This window comes from Schistocerca serialis, chromosome 3 (assembly GCF_023864345.2).
Source record: "Schistocerca serialis cubense isolate TAMUIC-IGC-003099 chromosome 3, iqSchSeri2.2, whole genome shotgun sequence".
In the NCBI taxonomy this organism is placed as follows: Eukaryota; Metazoa; Arthropoda; class Insecta; order Orthoptera; family Acrididae; genus Schistocerca; species Schistocerca serialis.
This window is the reverse complement of record NC_064640.1, coordinates 934,929,647-934,951,740: the sequence shown is the minus strand read 5'-3', so window position 1 is coordinate 934,951,740 and position 22,094 is coordinate 934,929,647. Positions and strand designations below refer to the sequence as shown.

The 22,094-nt window shown below is 41.8% G+C and overlaps 1 protein-coding gene across 3 annotated transcripts in view; it reads left to right on the top strand.

Annotated features, from left to right (window-relative positions):
- The window catches only part of LOC126471213 (PDZ domain-containing protein GIPC3), a 292,460-nt gene that overhangs the window by 226,955 nt on the left and 43,411 nt on the right, over positions 1-22,094 (top strand). For all 3 annotated transcript variants that reach the window (XM_050099330.1, XM_050099331.1, XM_050099329.1), the window contains exon 3: positions 14-147. In XM_050099330.1, the coding sequence (XP_049955287.1) occupies positions 14-147 (134 nt within the window). The remainder of the gene's footprint in view (positions 1-13; positions 148-22,094) is intronic.

Below are 22,094 nucleotides of genomic sequence, written 5' to 3'. Positions count from 1 at the left end.
AATAATATTGCAGGAAGACCTAAAGAAATAGAAATCACAAAGACAGAAGATGCACTGGGCCTAACAATTACTGATAATGGAGCTGGTTATGCATTTATAAAGAGAATCAAGGAAGGCAGTATTATTGATGGCATAAATGTGATACAGGTGAGTTATGGAGTTTATATATAGAAATTATTCATATTTGCAGCTTCAAGTATAATAATACCACTCCAAATTAAGTCCACAAGGCTAAGTGATGCTGTGAGAGAGACCCTAAATTACCAGTCTACTTAAGAAAAAGTGAAAGATTTATTGTTGCTCCCTTTCTCAGGCCATTGAAAGTTATTGATGTCACTATGAATCACTCCTATGAGTGCTGCAGGGTGAGTTCAGATATTCACCTATTAAACCCATTCATATTGGATTAAGTGTGACAATTAACTATTGAATTCATTTACATTATGACTACATGTTTACTCTGGACTTTACCAGTAGGTCTTAATAATAATCTTCTATATCTTCTAATGTTAACTTTAGTTTGCAATAATATTCCAATTTCATTCTGTGTGCTTGGATCTATAACAGTAGACCTGCTGGCTTAAATTCTGCTTTCCTTTATCAAAATATCTTTGGTTTATGAACTTTAAATATTTTAAGCAATGAAAAAGGTGGTGCTGGGACTGAGTTGCTGGCCTCATATCCAGAAGTACTGTTTTAATCCCCTTCCAGCCCTATTCATTTAAGTTTCCTGAATCTGCTAAACTGTTTCAGCTAGAATAGTATCTTCGCATGACTCACATGACTCATTTCTCCACCACTATCTGACTGAGCTAATGCTCCACCTACAGTCCTCTGTTGTCAGCTGGTTATTAATTACAATATCCAGCCTCTGTTTTTTGAAATTTCAGTTTGCAACAAGAATCTAATAGGAACCAGATATTTTCTCCTTTCAGTTTTTTCAGATCTGGTGAGCAGTGTACTGGTTTCTCAGACAGATATTTTTGTCTAATCATTCAAATTTATTCTAATCAGCAGTATTCACTTTATGTGAACTTAACATTGTGTAGTACTTGCATTCAGCTTCATTTCTAGATGTAACATGTGGCACTGTCTTTTAGGACAGTAACAACAAGATTTACTCTGTTCTAGAAAGATTTTGTGGCCTAGAACAGAGCATTAACCAAAGTTCACAAATATAATAATTTCACAAGAGAGTAGAGTTACTATGAAAAAAGAGAACATCGGTTTAATATGAAGGAGTCTATAAGTTTAATATATAAATTTTGCACCTTGTTTCATTGATATGTGGATGAAGTATGCATGTGACCTAGTGCAGAGACTCTTATTTTACTGTTGTTTAGATTAGCTGTAAACTCATGGAGTGCTTCCACAGTATACTATGAAGAGACATATTAATAATGAGTCAAGCATCATATAATATTCAGTATAGTGTATTAAGCTTCAAAATGATATCCAATACTGTCTATCAAACTTTGAATATGTTTTCCATGTCTAACAGTTAAGAGATTCACTGTGAGGTATAAAATACACATGGTAACTAATTAAATATTCATGAGTGCTGCATTCCTAAATACTTTGTACATCCAAATTTAGGATGATTTATATTGCTATAAGCTTATAGCAGCTGATCAGAATGTCATAGGTTTAGCCATTCCCGTGGTGTGGAAAATTGTTACAAAGATCTATGGTGATCAGTTCGGTAATAGTAGTAATAGTTTTACTCATCCATGGATCACTTTTATGTGGTTATTGGACACATTGTTACATTACAGGTTATTCATATGTACAGGCTTTTGCAGACTTATATGTTTAGTTTGCTGAAAATTGAATAGGTAGTGCACTGTGGCCTTATAGTGAGAGTCATTTGCCAGAAGTAATTTAGCGAAACCACAGAAAATCTGATTTGAGCCTTCATTCTCTGAAATACAATGCCAATTTGTTAAAAACAATAAAAACTCATTTGAATTATCCTTACTGTACAATATTGTAAAAATCTGGTGCTATACAGTTCATTTATTTCTCTACACATATCACTGCACACACTCTCAGCTGACATCAAGACCAGGACAATGATTTTTGTATTCTATTGTATGTACCAAACTTCTCATTTGCTTGCCTGTAAAACAAATGACCATCCATCCAGAATATTTGAGATTTTGAGTTCAGAAAGTTTAGCATTACCCACTGCAGAGCTTCAGTGTGTGGTTTTCCAGCAATAAAAGAAACATTATACTTGAAAACTGTGTTGTGAAATAATGGAATTGTGTTATTACTATTTAATTGTTGCACTTTAAAAAAAAACTCTACTCTGTGCCGTATAAGTAATCCTTTATTTTGTAGAGTGTATTGGTTGCAGGTATTTTTTCATTTTCTTTTTAAAAAGTTTAACAAGTTTGTTTCAGTAATCTCCTTAGGCAGTTTATTGTAGGTTCATTCCTTGGTATAAAATGGTACTTTGAGTTTTATGTTTATTCTTCCTTGTTTGAAATTATCCTAATCCTAGGATGTTATACATAGAAAATCAGTGATAAAACCTTCATAATCATGACAAACTTATATCAAAAGTCTAATAAGAGGCTTTTCCATAATTTTTGAGTGAGTAGGAAAACTAGAAAGTCATAAAAACAATATTCTACACTCACTAGAGTAAGTATTAATGGCGGAATATAAGAGCTGAGAAAAATTATATATTACTGGTGCTGAATTGCAGGCAAATAATTAGTCAAAAGTAAACAGAAGCAAATATATAGTGTTGTGACTTGGCAAGACAGCCAAGTCACTATGAGGTGAAGCTGAAAGGCACGCGCTTAAGCTCACGCAGGCTAGCGCGAGGTCTGGAACAGTTAAGGGAATTAATAGTAGCAAATAAAGTACGTAGTTGATGTAATACTTAACTTTAATCCATAATTGGAGAACATCGCTCTTGACGGTACATGTTTTATAATTTCAATATTAACCGGTAATGGTGCCTTGCTAGGTCGTAGCAAATGACGTAGCTGAAGGCTATGCTAATTATCGTCTCGGCAAATGAGAGCGTAATTGTCAGTGTAGCATCGCTAGCAAAGTCGGCTGTACAACTGGGGCGAGTGTCATGACGTCTCTCTAGACCTGCCGTGTGGTGGCGCTCGGTTTGCAATCACTGACAGTGGCGACACGCGGGTCTGACGTATACTAGCGGACCGCGGCCGATTTAAAGGCTACCACCTAGCAAGTGTGGTGTCTGGCGGTGACACCACATATAGCATAAGTTTCTGTCAGATATGTTATATGCATTACAGACATGGGATTCTGCATTATCTAATGCTGTACTATACTGATGTGCAAAACTTATGGATGAAAATCACTTTCACATGATGAGTCACTGCCAAGTGAAACCAGGTGAAATAGCCCACTGAAACTTTGAACATACATAGAAATAACTGCTACAGTACAGTACAGAAGGTAACTGAAAAAATACACAAAGAGACAAACAGAACTGACACCTTTATTCAAAGACAATAGTTTCACTGAAGTCACCACAATTTATGGTGGTCCTCTGGACAGCATAAAAGTTACACTAAAATCACTACAATTTATGGTGGTCCTCTGGACAGTACAAAAGGCAGGACATGATTATTAATAGTGTGGTGTCACTGCCAGACACCACACTTGCTAGGTGGTAGCCTTTAAATAGGCCGCGGTCCGTTAGTATACGTTGGACCCGCGTGTCGCCACTGTCAGTGATTGCAGACCGAGCGCCGCCACACGGCAGGTCTAGAGAGACTTCCTAGCACTCTCCCCAGTTGTACAGCCGACTTTGCTAGCGATGGTTCACTGACAAATTACGCTCTCATTTGCCGAGACAATAGTTAGCATAGCCTTCAGCTACGTCATTTGCTACGACCTACCAAGGCGCCATTATCATTTGCTATTTATTTTGTGATACATGTACCATCAGACCAATGTTCACCAATTATGAATTAAAGTTAAGTATTCCAGTAGTTACTTACGTTCTTTGCTACTATAAATTCCCTTACCTGTTCCAGACCTCACGCCAGCCTGCGTGAGCTTAAACGCGTGCCTTTCGGCTTCCTCTCCTAGTGACTTGGCTGTCTTGCCAAGTCACAACAAATAGGATGTGTGATCACCATAGAAAGCAATGCGTGCTACGCAATATACTCCCATGCTAGCCATGAGGTTAGTAAGTTGTTATTGTGGTAGGGCATTCCTTTCCTTCACCAGCACAAATGACAACTGCTGGATGGTCATTGGTGCATGTCAGTACACCAAGGCAACATTATGCCTCATCACACTGGGTGCACCAAAACAATAATGTTTGACAATGCTCTTGGATGCATTATGGTGACAGGTTGGAACATATAATGCACTCAGAAACATTGTTGAATAGTATTGTTCTGATGGTCCAGTGTCATGGTGTGGGGAAGCATAATGTTGCATGGATGAACTGACCTCCTCAGTGGTGCATTTGGCCCTGACTTCATTTTTATGGATGTCAATGCACAACCACATCTAAATGTGCAGGTGGAGGAGTTCTTGGAATGAGAGGATATTCAACAGACTGACTGGCCTGCCTGTTAACCCAACTTCCCAACTTAAATCCCATTGAGCATGTGTGATATGCATTTGGGAGATGTGCTGCAGCATATCCACATGCATGAACAACCATTCAGTGGTTGTCTACCATACTGCTGGAAGAATGGAACACCCTACTACGTGAAGTCCTTCACAACCTTGTGGCCAGAGTGGGAGCACACTGTAGAGCATGCTTTGCCATCCATGGTGATCACTCACTCTATTAATAACTATGTCTCACCTTTTGCAATGTCCAGGGGAGTGTCAGGAATAACTGTTACATTGTAGAAAGGGTGTTTCAGTAACCAATCTTAACTTTTAAAACATTAAAAGTACTGCACAGATTAAGGAATTTATTAAAACACTGTAAAAATATTATTTTGTGTGAGATTTCTTTCTTTGTCAGTCTGTGTCTTGATATACGGACGCCCATTTTTCCTCTAATGTTGTGATGGTGTGTATTGTCTCTCATATCAAACTCACATAAGTTGCTTTTGGGGAACAATGGTGCTGTAGAGAGATCCCTGTTTCTTAGGATTACTTTATTTTTTATTGTGTTTACTTTAAAAAAAAATCAGAATTTTACTGATATAACAGTATTGCACCGTATCAGTATGGAGCAAGAGGTGCGTGACTGAAAAAGACCAAAGTATGCCATCCCCATATGCTAATAAGTGGCAGATCTGTCAGTTTCTACATGGGATAGTACACTTCAGCTTTTCCCCGGGAGAATGACTAATATGTTTCTCCCAGTTTAATTTGCAATCAATGCGGAAGCCTACTAGTTCCACTGATATGCTTCTGACATCTTTAGTCAATCCTAGAATTAGTTTCTGTGCTTTATCAAAATTACTGATGAGTTCATTATAAGACAACCAGTTTATTGCTATTTGAAATTTTTCCTGATTTGCCCAATGCAATTTTGTAATCTCATGGTGTATACTGAGCAATAACATGCTGTCTGCATAGCATACACTTAATTAGCTCCTACATGAGAAGGTAAAACATTAATTGCAAAGGGTGCAACTTCTGTATTTTCACTAACAATCCATTACTTAGTCTGATGTCTTTGATGAGATTAGAACGTAGTATCATTTTATATGTACACTCCTGGAAATTGAAATAAGAACACCGTGAATTCATTGTCCCAGGAAGGGGAAACTTTATTGACACATTCCTGGGGTCAGATACATCACATGATCACACTGACAGAACCACAGGCACATAGACACAGGCAACAGAGCATGCACAATGTCGGCACTAGTACAGTGCATATCCACCTTTCGCAGCAATGCAGGCTGCTATTCTCCCATGGAGACGATCATAGAGATGCTGGATGTAGTCCTGTGGAACTGCTTGCCATGCCATTTCCACCTGGCGCCTCAGTTGGACCAGCGTTCGTGCTGGACGTGCAGACCGCGTGAGACGACGCTTCATCCAGTCCCAAACATGCTCAATGGGGGACAGATTCGGAGATCTTGCTGGCCAGGGTAGTTGACTTACACCTTCTAGAGCACGTTGGGTGGCACGGGATACATGCGAACGTGCATTGTCCTGTTGGAACAGCAAGTTCCCTTGCCGGTCTAGGAATGGTAGAACGATGGGTTCGATGACGGTTTGGATGTACCGTGCACTATTCAGTGTCCCCTCGACGATCACCAGTGGTGTACGGCCAGTGTAGGAGATCGCTCCCCACACCATGATGCCGGGTGTTGGCCCTGTGTGCCTCGGTCGTATGCAGTCCTGATTGTGGCGCTCACCTGCACGGCGCCAAACACGCATACGACCATCATTGGCACCAAGGCAGAAGCGACTCTCATCGCTGAAGACGACACGTCTCCATTCGTCCCTCCATTCACGTCTGTCGCGACACCACTGGAGTCGGGCTGCACGATGTTGGGGTGTGAGCGGAAGACGGCCTAACGGTGTGCGGGACCGTAGCCCAGCTTCATGGACACGGTTGCGAATGGTCCTCGCCGATACCCCAGGAGCAACAGTGTCCCTAGTTTGCTGGGAAGTGGCGGTGCGGTCCCCTACGGCACTGCGTAGGATCCTACGGTCTTGGCGTGCATCCGTTCGTCGCTGCGGTCCGGTCCCAGGTCGACGGGCACGTTCACCTTCCGCCGACCACTGGCGACAACATCGATGTACTGTGGAGACCTCACGCCCCACGTGTTGAGCAATTCGGCGGTACGTCCACCCGGCCTTCCGCATGCCCACTATTCGCCCTCGCTCAAAGTCCGTCAACTGCACATACGGTTCACGTCCACGCTGTCGCGGCATGCTACCAGTGTTAAAGACTGCGATGGAGCTCCGTATGCCACGGCAAACTGGCTGACACTGACGGCGGCGGTGCACAAATGCTGCGCAGCTAGCGCCATTCGACGGCCAACACCGCGGTTCCTGGTGTGTCCGCTGTGCCGTGCGTGTGATCATTGCTTGTACAGCCCTCTCGCAGTGTCCGGAGCAAGTATGGTGGGTCTGACACACCGGTGTCAATGTGTTCTTTTTTCCATTTCCAGGAGTGTATTTCATTTAATTGAAACAAAAAATATTTTATTGAATTCAGCGACAAAAATGATTCATGGCATGTATGACATTTGTGGCTGGTTTCTGTCACCAGCTAAATACAGTAATATCCACCATCTCATGTCACAGAAACAAGCATATTGGCAAAAACTCAGTTACTGTACATGTTCATATGGGGTGTTTGCAAATTCCTGTTACAAACTTCTAGGACTTGTAGATGGGTGTGGCTAGATAATATTTTCAATTGGAACTCATGTCTGGAAACATACTGTTTCTGTGTTAGTACCATTTAAAATCATGTTAGTAACACTACCACTTTTACAAGTAATTGATTAGGTGTGGCCGGCCGGAGTGGCTGTGCGGTTCTAGGCACTACAGTCTGGAGCCGAGCAACCGCTCTGGTCACAGGTTCGAATCCTGCCTCGGGCATGGATGTGTGTGATGTCCTTAGGTTAGTTAGTTTTAATTAGTTCTAAGTTCTCAGCGACGGATGACTTCAGAAGTTAAGTCGCATAGTGCTTAGAGCCATTTGAACCATTTTTTTTATTAGGTGTGACCCAGTAAATCTCTTGTTTTACAATTCCACTCCTTAATAGCCAAAGAAATTGCTCTTGTACTCATTGACAGATTCTCTTCAACATGATGCTGTACAGCCTCTTCCAATTCAAGTGTGTCTTTGGAACACCACAGTCACACATTCTGATGGTGAAGCCATTGTGTAATTGAAGCCATTGTGTAACTGTGGTGAAAAGGGTATGTGACAGAGTCAGACATTGTGGAGAACAGTCTTGTTAAAGGCGATGAGCAGCTCTTCCACTGCCATGAGCTTTGCCTTTCAGAAGGATCATGTCAGTTTATATGCAACTGTGTAATCAACCATGTTACTCTAACACTGACACCTGAATGAGGCTCAAATCAGGTCAGAGAGGTAGGGTAGACATCAAATGACATCAGCCAGTCCAATGTAACCAGCCCCCACCGTGACTACCCTGTTGCATACCTATCTAAAAAACATGTTTTCAAACGGCTGTAGCAGTGAAATGGTATATTTCTGCGCATGGCTTCCTGTTCAAAATATCATGTACTTACTACCCTCTACAAGTCCTAGAAGTTTGTAAGTGAAATTTCCAAACACCTTGTAGAATTTGGATGACTTTACACACATGTATCACATGAAACAAAGATAGCTTCATTCAAAATAAGCAAATTCAAGTGTATATAATTTCAAGACCTTATCAACAAAAATTAGATCTACAATAAATATATAGTAGAGTAAATGAAATAGTTGCAAAGTATCCATGTACTGCCTGATAGTTATGTAGTTGATCCTGATTCCATATTCTGAGGAGTGACGCAGTTGTTAAACACGAATGCCACATGAAAGGAAAAGTATTATGTAGCTGTTATTAGTACACTAGTTTCTTAAACAATTGTCCCTAGTCAGTTTGGAGGGGAAAATTGTACATTATCCTTCACCAAAGTCTTCTGGAGGTTGTGCATTGTTAATGTAATCATTGTCCCCTACTTCGTGCTTTTAACTTTTTCTCATTTTCAGAACGTCTTTTCTTATTTTTTGACACAGCCCTTTTGTAACATCCTCATCACACCATATCATGAAACTCTCTGGCAGATTAGAACTGTGTGCCAAACTGAGACTCGGACTCAGGACCCTTGCCTTTTGCACGCAAGTGCTCTACCAACTGAGCTACCCAAGCATGACTCACATCCTGTCCTCACAGCTTTACTTCCACCAGTACCTCACCTCCTACCTTCCAAACTTCACAGAAGCTCTCCTGCAAAACTTGCAGAACTAGTACTCCTGGAAGAAAGGATATTACGGAGACATGGCTTTGCCACAGCCTGGGGGATGTTTCCAGAATGAGATTTTCACTCTGCAGTGGAGTGTGCACTAATATGAAACTTCCTGGCAGATTAAAATAGTGAGAATTTCATTCTGCAAACATCCCCAAGGCGGTGGCAAAGTCATGTCTCCACAATATCCTTTCTTTCAGGAATGCTAATTCTGCAAGTTTCGCAGGAGAGCTTCTGTGAAGTTTGGAAGGTAGGAGGTGAGGTACTGGCGGAAGTAAAGCTGTGAGGACGGGGCATTGAGCCATGCTTGGGTAGCTCAGTTGGTAGAGAACTTGCCCGCGAAAGGCAAAGGTCCCGAGTTCAAGTCTCAGTCCGGCACACAGTTTTAATCTGCCAGGAAGTTTCATATCAGCGCACACTTCACTGCAGAGTGAAAATCTGATTCTAGACACCATATCTTAGTTACTGACATTAATCTCTATTGCAAGATTCCTACTCCATCAATTTCTTTCACTTTAAAACCTGCATCATCCATCCACTTACTCCAGTCCCACTACTGTTAACTCCTACAACACCACAAACAAAATCAAACAATGGAAAATCCAGGATGGAATGTAATAATATTATGAAAAGGATAGTTGCTACTCAACATGCAGTGGAGATGCTGAGTCACAGATAGGCACAACAAAAAGACAAAACCAGGTTTTGGCCAACAAAGTGTGTGTGTATCTCTTGTATGTTTTTGACAAAGGCCTTGTTGGCCAAAAGTTTATTTTGTGACAGTCTTTGTGTTGTGCCTATCTGTGACTCAGCATCTCTGCTATATGGTGAGTAGCATCTATCCTTTTCATAATACCACAGACAGAGCAACATGTGACACCACATCCATTGGTTATCAACTGAACTATTTTCATTTCTTGTCCTTTCATGAAAGGATTGCCACTATTAAACTGGCAAAGCCCATGAAGAAACACTGAGAAATGTCTAGCCTTGGGAATGGTGGTAAACTATTGCTGATCACGTGATACAAGATGACACAAGAGACCTGAGTGTGTGACATTTCCTGTCAACTGAAGTCTATAAACAATTAAAGCTCCAACGTCAGGCGCGTAATGGGGCCCCTTAGGGAAATGGCAGCAAGAGAGGGGAACAAAACCAATGTGCACTCCGTGTGCATACCGGGGGGAGTCATTCCAGATGTGGAAAGGGTCCTTCCGGATGCCATGAAGGGTACAGGGTGCACCCATCTGCAGGTGGTCGCTCATGTCGGCACCAATGATGTGTGTCGCTATGGATCAGAGGAAATCCTCTCTGGCTTCCGGCGGCTATCTGATTTGGTGAAGACTGCCAGTCTCGCTAGCGGGATGAAAGCAGAGCTCACCATCTGCAGCATCGTCGACAGGACTGACTGCGGACCTTTGGTACAGAGCCAAGTGGAGGGTCTGAATCAGAGGCTGAGACGGTTCTGCGACCGTGTGGGCTGCAGATTCCTCGACTTGCGCCATAGGGTGGTGGGGTTTCGGGTTCCGCTGGATAGGTCAGGAGTCCACTACACGCAACAAGCGGCTACACGGGTAGCAGGGGTTGTGTGGCATGGGCTGGGCGGTTTTTTAGGTTAGATGGCCTTGGGCAAGTACAGAAAGGGCAACAGCCTCAACGGGTGCGCGGCAAAGTCAGGACATGCGGGGACCAAGCAGCAATCGGTATTGTAATTGTCAACTGTCGAAGCTGCGTTGGTAAAGTACCAGAACTTCAAGCGCTGATTGAAAGCACCGAAGCTGAAATTGTTATAGGTACAGAAAGCTGGCTTAAGCCAGAGATAAATTCGGCCGAAATTTTTACAAAGGTACAGACGGTGTTTAGAAAGGATAGATTGCATGCAACCGGTGGTGGAGTGTTCATCGCTGTTAGGAGTAGTTTATCCTGTAGTGAAGTAGAAGTGGATAGTTCCTGTGAATTATTGTGGGTGGAGGTTACACTCAACAACCGAACTAGGTTAATAATTGGCTCCTTTTACCGACCTCCCGACTCAGCAGCATTAGTGGCAGAACAACTGAGAGAAAATTTGGAATACATTTCACATAAATTTTCTCAGCATGTTATAGTCTTAGGTGGAGATTTCAATTTACCAGATATAGACTGGGACACTCAGATGTTTAGGACGGGTGGTAGGGACAGAGCATCGAGTGACATTATACTGAGTGCACTATCCGAAAATTACCTCGAGCAATTAAACAGAGAACCGACTCGTGGAGATAACATCTTGGACCTACTGATAACAAACAGACCCGAACTTTTCGACTCTGTATGTACAGAACAGGGAATCAGTGATCATAAGGCCGTTGCAGCATCCCTGAATATGGAAGTTAATAGGAATATAAAAAAAGGGAGGAAGGTTTATCTGTTTAGCAAGAGTAATAGAAGGCAGATTTCAGACTACCTAACAGATCAAAACGAAAATTTCTGTTCCGACACTGACAATGTTGAGTGTTTATGGAAAAAGTTCAAGGCAATCGTAAAATGCGTTTTAGACAGGTACGTGCCGAGTAAAACTGTGAGGGACGGGAAAAACCCACCGTGGTACAACAACAAAGTCAGGAAACTACTGCGAAAGCAAAGAGAGCTCCACTCCAAGTTTAAACGCAGCCAAAACCTCTCAGACAAGCAGAAGCTAAACGATGTCAAAGTTAGCGTAAGGAGGGCTATGCGTGAAGCGTTCAGTGAATTCGAAAGTAAAATTCTATGTACCGACTTGACAGAATATCCTAGGAAGTTCTGGTCTTACGTTAAATCAGTAAGTGGCTCGAAACAGCATATCCAGACACTCTGGGATGATGATGGCATTGAAACAGAGGATGACACGTGTAAAGCTGAAATACTAAACACCTTTTTCCAAAGCTGTTTCACAGAGGAAGACCGCACTGCAGTTCCTTCTCTAAATCCTCGCACAAACGAAAAAATGGCTGACATCGAAATAAGTGTCCAAGGAATAGAAAAGCAACTGGAATCACTCAATAGAGGGAAGTCCACTGGACCTGACGGGATACCAATTCGATTCTACACAGAGTACGCGAAAGAACTTGCCCCCCTTCTAACAGCCGTGTACCGCAAGTCTCTAGAGTAACGGAGGGTTCCAAATGATTGGAAAAGAGCACAGATAGTCCCAGTCTTCAAGAAGGGTCGTCGAGCAGATGCGCAAAGCTATAGACCTATACCTCTGACGTCGATCTGTTGTAGAATTTTAGAACATGTTTTTTGCTCGAGTATCATGTCGTTTTTGGAAACCCAGAATCTACTATGTAGGAATCAACATGGATTCCGGAAACAGCGATCGTGTGAGACCCAACTCGCTTTATTTGTTCATGAGACCCAGAAAATATTAGATACAGGCTCCCAGGTAGATGCTATTTTTCTTGACTTCCGGAAGGCGTTCGATACAATTCCGCACTGTCGCCTGATAAACAAAGTAAGAGCCTACGGAATATCAGACCAGCTGGGTGGCTGGATTGAAGAGTTTTTAGCAAACAGAACACAGCATGTTGTTATAAATGGAGAGACGTCTACAGACGTTAAAGTAACCTCTGGCGTGCCACAGGGGAGTGTTATGGGACCATTGCTTTTCACAATATATATAAATGACCTAGTAGATAGTGTCAGAAGTTCCATGCGGCTTTTCGCGGATGATGCTGTAGTATACAGAGAAGTTCCAGCATTAGAAAATTGTAGCGAAATGCAGGAAGATCTGCAGCGGATAGGCACTTGGTGCAGGGAGTGGCAACTGTCCCTTAACATAGACAAATGTAATGTATTGCGAATACATAGAAAGAAGGATCCTTTACTGTATGATTATATGATAGCGGAACAAACACTGGTAGCAGTTACTTCTGTAAAATATCTGGGAGTATGCGTGCGGAACGATTTGAAGTGGAATGATCATATAAAGTTTATTGTTGGTAAGGCGGGTACCAGGTTGAGATTCATTGGGAGAGTGCTTAGAAAATGTAGTCCATCAACAAAGGAGGTGGCTTACAAAACACTCGTTCGACCTATACTTGAGTATTGCTCATCAGTGTGGGATCCGTACCAGATCGGTTTGACGGAGGAGATAGAGAAGATCCAAAGAAGAGCGGCACGTTTCGTCACAGGGTTATTTGGTAACCATGATAGCGTTACGGAGATGTTTAATAAACTCAAGTGGCAGACTCTGCAAGAGAGGCGCTCTGCATGGCGGTGTAGATTGCTCGCCAGGTTTCGAGAGGGTGCGTTTCTGGATGAGGTATCGAATATATTGCTTCCCCCTACTTATACCTCCCGAGGAGATCACGAATGTAAAATTAGACTGATTAGAGCGCGCACGGAGGCTTTCAGACAGTCGTTCTTCCCGCGGACCATACGCAACTGGAACAGGAAAGGGAGGTAATGACAGTGGCACGTAAAGTGCCCTCCGTCACACACCGTTGGGTGGCTTGCGGAGTATAAATGTAGATGTAGATGTAAATTCTGAACCCCCATTAAATTATGCCACAAATCCATACAATTGATTGGATCAATAACAATGATGAATTAAAATGGCTTTAGTTCATTCCAGGAGTTTGGTCCCTGAGTTCACTTATGGTAAAGGTTTGTGTTTTACATACAATAAATCAAAACATTTATTTAAAGTACATTATTTATTATTAAATACAGGTCACAGAGATCACAGTTCACGGTATCCACAATAACAACTATCAGCCTGTTTTTTTCGCTGTTGCCAACTTAATTTTTGGCAGGTCTTCATAAGAAACAAGATAATGGATGTCTTGACAACTAACCTCAACATAACTCAGTTATAACTGACTGTGTCAGCCCTTAGGGGCTGCAAAGTGACAAAAATAATGTAAAAATATGTACTTCATAGTAGAAGTAACCTGCTTTACCACTATCAATGTTTTAATTTATATTAATTTTTACATAAAAGCATTTGTTCAGTGTATATTACAGTAACTGCCATGAATAATATTGTGGCAACATCAGTATTTGAGTTATCTATTCCTTCCACAAATCATTATGTCTTCTTAATGAAATAAAATAAATGTTGCTATATCTGTGAGTCATTGGATACCGGTGCAGACATCAGACAACAGGTGAGAAACGATGATGATCCAAGGCAGTAAGACTGCCTGCAGTCAGAACTCAAATCCTCACTGGAGTCGAGCAACAGGGCAGACAAATGATGGACCCAACACAGCAAGAGCAAGGCAATAGCAGTCTAGTCTACAATGAAGTGTGACAAACTTTTGACACAATGCTGTCAACAGATCAAGTATGAGCCACAATCCAAATCAAGATCAGAGAGGGAAACTAATATCAAAGTGAAGTCGTCTGTGAGTAGTCAGTGGCATGGTGGAGACAGTAACAAATGCTATCAGACGAAGTACACTACTGACTGAGCAGTTGATGTGTGGTGGTATTTATTCCGGCTGCGAGTGACACTATTGGCCGGTGTATTATGTGGCAAGATGGTGGTGCACTCACTAGGTGAGTGCAGCACTGCAGTGACACTGTCTACTATCAGCCATTGAGATCTGTTTGTTCTGTTGGACATTCAACTTCTGCGCAGCCCAATACGAGAAACGTAATTTTTACAAAATTTATAGCAACTGTAAAATGAGGTATAAAGGGTCTCATCTTAAAGAAATTGTTGTACTGACTCCAAAGCTGGTCTTAGATTTTGTGAGACAGCTATATTTTCAAAGCTATGGGGAATTTAATATTGTGGTTAATATTTTATGTGTTTGGATCCCATTGTAGGTGTAAAACATTACCTTTTGCCTGTAAAATTAGTCAAATGACTTATGTTTTGAAAACATCATTTAATTGAATTTTGATATTGCACAGCAAATGCCTTTGTAAATATGTTATATAGCTGAGCAAGTAGCCAAAAGAGTAGGTCCCCCATGAAACCTATTACGATGTTGTGATCTTTAGTTGTTATAGATCCTCAATTCATGGCAGCGAAACATATGATAATGAATTTATCTGATTTCGACATTGAGAATATGAATTTCTTAGAGGAATCTGAAAATGCCATTTTAGTAGGTCTGTTTGGTATCTACTGAATCGGTAAGCAGCCAGCAATGTTTCACTGTTGTTAAAAATGTGTCTTGACAGTACATAAATTCTATTTTTGTTATACACAAGCTAGGTTAAGGTCAAAGAGTCTGTTGCAAGGTGTTGCAATTGACATAACTTTGATAACAGATCACTTAAATTATGTCTCAAGTGCCTGCTACACAACATGAGGCAGTTGGGTCCTCCCTCTTAGTTTGAGTTTCTTTGAAGTCCAGAAATGTGGAACTGCTCTCCAACATACACTGTTCACACTCCTAATATTCCCTGCCAGGCCTGGTAATAACACTAAACATGAACAACACTAATGCAGTCAGTTTGCTGTTCAATTTGTCACAGAGAATTGCAACTCTTACCATGTATATACCTGTCGACAGTATGTATGTGGACAGTTACATTGATAGCTAACCATGTCTTCTGGGTGCTTCACTTTTTGTCATGCAGTGTATTTTCAGATCCCCCTATTCTTATGCACTTACAACTCCCACCCCCACCTCCCCTATTTAATTATTTATGTTTTTCATTGATAGCATTCTTATTTCCTTAACAATTTACCCTCTTTCTTTTTCTCATCTTTTCTCTTATATTTTCTTCCACTTTTTTATTAATTTTATTTTACTTTTTATCTTCATCTTTTTCTCTTTTCAGTTGGTTTTCCCCATCCCCTTTTCTGCTTTCCATCAGTTCTTAATGGTACCATTCATTCAGCTTCTCATTTCTCTTCCTCTCAATCCATCTTTATTTCTCACTCTGTCCTATCATCACTTCTGGGCACAGGCTCTCTCCTACTCTCTTATGTCTCCCCTTTTATCTTTGTTTCTTCTCATCCTCACAGCTGGTGGGTCACTCTCATCCTTTTATCTGAGTGACCCACTATTCCTCCTGACATATCCCTTTTTCCTCCATGTGGAAGAACTGACAGTTCTGTAAGATAGGAATAATTTTTATATGTCTTTAAATGTGTCAGTCAATGGTAATGAAATTATACCTCCTGAAAGAATATACTGGTCACCCACTGTGTGTTCTGGTAATTTTGCAATTTTATGGAGTGAATTCTTCTTTTGAACATTGTACAAAATATGATCTGTGTTAGTTTCCATGTAGCCATAACAAATTTAGAATTGTGGTAACAAGTGGAATTAAAGATTGGTATCTGTGAGTACAAGAAAGAAAATAGAAGAAAGACTCCAGTTTGGTGCCAGACTGCACTCTTCTCCTTCTGAAATCCCATGTGGGGATGCCAAGCACAGTGAATCCAAATGAATGAATCATCAGACCATAGTCAACAATTGAATGAAATTTGTTGACGTTAAGTATTTTGACCAGGACGATTGCACTCATCTTGCTGTTACTGAACAGTACATCATCTCTTTACTTCCACCTATATTTTTACTATCAACAGTATAACTGACAATTCCAAAGATGAATAATGTAGAGATGTATGCCAGTATATTTGAGGTTTAGGAAATAAAATAAAATTTGTTTGGAAACTCTTCTGAGAAAATGACACATTATTATTAATATAATACAAAAGAGACATTCTTTACTTTGTTTCTGAATACATTCTACACTGAAAATCCCATATATCATAGCTGTTGCAAACTAGTAGAAAATTTTATGTTATAGACCAGAATTCCTGGTCCATTGTTTCCCAACCTTTCTTAGACCATTACCCCTGATTGCAATCAGATGTTATACAGTACCCCCCCCCCCCCCCCCAAATCTTCCCCCTACCACCACTCCCCCTGCCATCACCAAATTTAGCTCTTAACTAAACTTCAGAATGAAAAAGAACTTTCTTTGAACACTTTTATTTTAAAAATAGTTTTGTGGGTGTGGGTTGATTAGGTCACCAATTAATGAGTCACTGAGACAATTGGTAACGCTTATGTCTAACAACCATTTTTGTATTTGAGTTGTTTTCAGTAAGGGCACATCATAAATCATGCTCCAGATCTATTCAGTTACTTGTTTTAACACTAATATTGTTATTCAGTCCTGGACTTCACAAATACTTGTTTCTGTTGTCATTGTTATCATAGTAAAAAAAATTTAAACACATCTGCAAATCTTGATGCCCACATTTCTTTTCCACATGTCATGTGTTGTATTCAGGTAGAGAGAAAAAAGGTTAGGCACTCATTACAACTCATGCTTCCCCTGCACAACTGCTTTCCCTAGTGGCACTTGCTACACCTGCACCAGCATTTAAAATGAACCAAGTTAAAATGTGTGCACTATACTTACTATTAGTAAATCATTTGATTGCTGGATTCCTTAATTCTGATCTGGTAGAAATTAGAAGACTTCAGTCTGTTAACACTATGTTTCTGGTCACTCTAACAATAAATAATAATAATAGTAATATTGTGTACAGCACTATAGTAGCCCTTATACAGGGTGTCCAGGGAGGAATGGCCAATATTCAGGGATATAATAGGAATGATCATTCGTAGCAGAAAGGTCTAGTAAATGTGGGCTCAAGATGCATACCTTAAGAACTGTGAGCACTTCTTCATCTTCTATTCTGTGGAACAAACCTCTTCTAATGTAAGATCCTTGCTTTCCATGTTTTAGAGGAGACAGTATGGACCAAAACAACAAAAAGATGTGTCGTACACATGGGCTCTAGAATGCATAACGTAAGCATTTCAGTAGGAGAGATGTTTTTCATACTAGCAAAGATGAACCCCTCATAGCTCATAGCTCATAAGGTATGTACTTTACAGCCCATGTTTACTGGTCTTTTATTCTTGCTTTGGTCCGTACTACCATCTCTCAAAATATGAAAAGCAAAGAACTTACAGTAGAAGAGATGTGTTTCACAGTATTGCAGATCTTCCTGCATTTCGCTACAATTTTCTAATGCTGCAACTTCTCTGTATACTACAGCATCATCCGCGAAAAGCCACATGGAACTTCTGACACTATCTACTAGGTCATTTCTATATGTTGTGAAAAGCAATGGCCCCATAACACTCCCGTATGGCATGCTAGAGGTTACTTTAACGTCTGTAGACATCTCTCCATTGAGAACAACAAGCTGTGTTTTGTTTGGTAAAAACTCTTCAGTCCAGCCACACAGCTGGTCTGATATTCTGTAAGCTCTTACTTTGTTTATTAGGTGACAGTGCGGAACTGTATCGAATGCATTCCACAAGTCAAGGAAAATGGCATCTACCTGGGAGCCTGTATCTAATATTTTCTAGGTCTCATGAACAAATAAAGAGAGTTGGGTCTCACACGATTGCTGTTTCCAGAATCCATGTTGGTTCCTACAGAGTAGATTCTGGGTTTCCAGAAATGACATGATACATGAGCAAAAAACATGTTCTAAAATTCTACAACAGATCGATGTCAGAGATATCGGCCTATAGTTTTGCACATCTGCCCGATGACCCTTCTTGACAACTGGAACTACCTGTGCTCTTTTCCAATCATTTGGAACCTTCCGTTCCTCTAGAGAATTGCGGTACACGGCTGTGTAGAATCGAATTTGTATCCCATCAGGTCCAGTGGACTTTCCTCTGTTGAGTGATTTCAGTTGTTTTTCTATTCCTTGGACACTTATTTCGATGTCAGCCATTTTTTCGTTAGTGCGAGGATTTAGAGAAGGAACTGCAGTGTGGTCTTCCTCTATGGAACAGCTTTGGAAAAAGGTGTTTAGTATTTCAACTTTATACGTGTCATCCTCAGTTTCAATGCCATTATCATCGCAGAGTGTCTGGATATGCTGTTTCGATCCACTTACTGATTTAACGTAAGACCAGAACTCCCTAGGATTTTCTGTCAAGTTGATACATATTGCGGACACATGGCTTAGCCACAGCCTTGGGGATGTTTCCAGAATGAGAATTTCACTCTGCAGCGGAGTGTACGCTGATATGAAACTTCCTGGCAGATTAAAACTGTGTGCCGGACCGAGACTCAAACTCGGGACCTTTGCCTTTCGCGGGCAAATTCTCTACCAACTGAGCTACCCAAGCACGACTCACGCCCCAACCTCACACCTTTGCTTGTGCCAGTATCTCGTCTCCTACCTTCCAAACTTAACAGAAGCTCTCCTGCGAAACTTGCAGAATTAGCATTCCTGAAAGAAAGGATATTATGGAGACATGGCTTAGCCACAGTCTTGGGGATGTTTCCAGAACATCCCCAAGGCCACATGAAGTACTGTGTTACTAGAGCCATGGATGTGCACACTCTGGTGTGCACCAGATTGTGTAATGGTTGAATGCGGCCTTGTGGAAGGCAGTGGGTAGGAACAGGTGAGGTGAGCTGGTGGATATACCGCACCAGATATATGTCTGCTGTTGAAGCCATGAGCCAGCTTTTGTTGAAGACGGAGGCCAGAGTTGGCGTCCTGGCAGAATTGGGTGAGTTCTGGGTCGTGCTCCTGGGCAGTGTTAGGTTAGATTAGATTAGATTTACTTTCATTCCAATTGATCCGTAGTGAGTAGGTCCTCCAGGATGTGGACCATGTCAGATAAATAACAATACATGACAAATATTTACAACTAAAACAAATAAGCTAATGTACCATTCCACAGGTCCCAAGTGGAATGATAGTCATTTTTAATGAACACTATATGAAAGAGTCATTTTACAAATACTAATGCACTGAATTTAAAATTAAAAAGTTTTTTATTCATTTATAAGGTAATAAACATGTAATACAACTACTATAATACTTATTTACAATGAACTCATTACTGCACTGAAATGGTGCAGAAGTTAGATTGTACTTACACACACACACACACACACACACACACACACACACACACACATATATTTACTAAGAACACATTACTGCACTGAAATTGTGCAGAAGTTATATATATATACACACACAAATCAGTTGGTTTTACTGAGGAATTCATCAATGGAGTAGGAGTTGGCCACCAATAAATCCCAATAAATCCTTTAGACTTCTCTTACAGTGAATTTCATTGGTTGTTAAGCATTTTATGGCTGCTGGCAAGTTATTGAAAATGTGTGCTCCTGAATAATGCATACCTTTTTGTACAAGACTAAGTTACTTCAAATCCTTGTGAAGATTATTCTTATTTCTAGTATTGATTCCACGAATTGAACCCCATAGTCCAATGACAAAGCAATGGTGCGTGTGCAGTTGGGCAGCGACGACGTTGTCTATTCCAGCGACATCCATAATTGTAAATTCTGAGGTGAACGATAGCTGCCAGAATTTACGTGGGGGACACTGGTCAATGTCTTTCATAAGTGCAAACATTATGGGTTTGTAATCGATGAAGACCTTGAAGTGATGGGCCTCTGCCAATGCCCGAAAGTATTTGATAGCCTCATAGATGGCGAGGAGCTCTCTGTCATATGCAGTTCAGTGCCCTTGAGGGGGAGAGAGGTTGCTGGAGTAGAAAGTGAGCGGCTGCCAGGTGTCGCCCACATGCTGTTGCAGGACAGTGCCTATGGGTGAGCAGAGTGAAGCCTGCAAAGTCGCGTTTGACGACCAAGAAGCTGTCTTCCATTTGCTGCGCCCACAGCACCAGCTTGCTCCCTTTTGTTTTTATGCTGTGAGCAGCAGTGAGCAGCTCCTGCATAGCACTGGAGTTCTTTAGGCGCCGTTAGAAAAGGTTTAACATGCCGAGAAAACGGCGGGGGTCCTTGAATGTCTTTTGGCGTGGGAAATCGAGTATAGCTTGTACTTTGTCGGGTAAGGGACATGAGCAGGCAGGGGATATGGTGTGGCCCACGAATTCCACCTCACTGACGCCAAGCACGTATTTTTCTGTGTTGACGTTGATGCCAGCATCCTGGAGACGTCCAGAAATACTGTAGAAGTACTCGTGGTGTTCCTCTGGCATCGTGGAAAATATAAGTATGTCATCCAGGTATGCGAAACAGCAGGACAAGTCTTGCAGGACGCTATCCAAGAACCGCTGCCACATTTGTGCAGCATTATGGAGGCCAAAGGTCATAAAGGCGCTCTCGCAGAGTCCAAATGGCGTGATGATGGCTGCCTTCTGAATGTATGGCCAGAACCTGGGTGAAAGCTATGGAGCAGTCGATCATGCTGAAGATTGTAGCCCCAGCCAGCATGTTGTTGTAGCTGCATAGGAATGACACTGGGTACCAATCAGGGATAGTGTAGGCATTTAGCTTCCAGTAATCCCCATATGGGCGCCAGGAGCATCCTTCTCCTTAGCGAGGTGAAGGGCAGATGCTCACAGGCTCTTTGAAGGACGCAATATGCTGGCAGTGAGCAGCTTCAAACTCAGCCTTAGTGGTGTCCAGTTTATGCAGCGCAAGCGGGCATGGCCACCAGAAGATGGGTGGTCTGGACAGGTGTGTTAGACCAAGAAATTGCGCCAGGAGGTCGGTGGTCGGTCTATGGGCCAGAGCACGCCACCTGCTTCACATCGAAGAGAACAGTGAAAAGATTACGCACTTTGTTGATCTCCCAGTCTCACTGCCAATGAGGTGCCAGTGGTAGTGCAGCATTATGGAGACCAGAGGTCATAAAGGTGCTCTCACAGAGTCCAAATGGCATGATGATGGCTGTCGTCTGGTTGTACAGCCAGAATCTGGGTGAAAGCCTTGGAGCAGTCGATCATGCTTAAGACTGTAGCCCCAAGTCAGCACGTTGTTGTAGCTGCATAGTTGTTAGTGTTTCATGAGGTCCACCCGATAATGGGGTCAGTAATGTCGGCGACATTGAAGGTCCAGGGCAGGTCCTGTTGCAGGCCCTGATCAAGTGTGTGACAATGAATGACATACGTAGCGACAGTGAAGTTATTTGCTGCTGTCAAGAGAATGGCTGAGGCGGTGTCAGCATTTTGTACAAGCTGCCATCGGAGAGTAGAGTACTCGGAGCCAGTGTCTATGAGGAATGTTAGGACAGAATAGGTGTCTCAGATGAGCAGGCACTGGGAGACCAAGCAACAATTGTGCGTGCCTAATCCTGGTGGTTGTTGGCATTTGGGTGCCAAGAGCAGGGTTCTCTGCAGTTCATGGCGTTTGGGCTGAAGTACTCACAATACCAGCAGAGGCCGGCACTGTCGTGAGGGGCATTGCAGGTTGGCTGGAGCTGC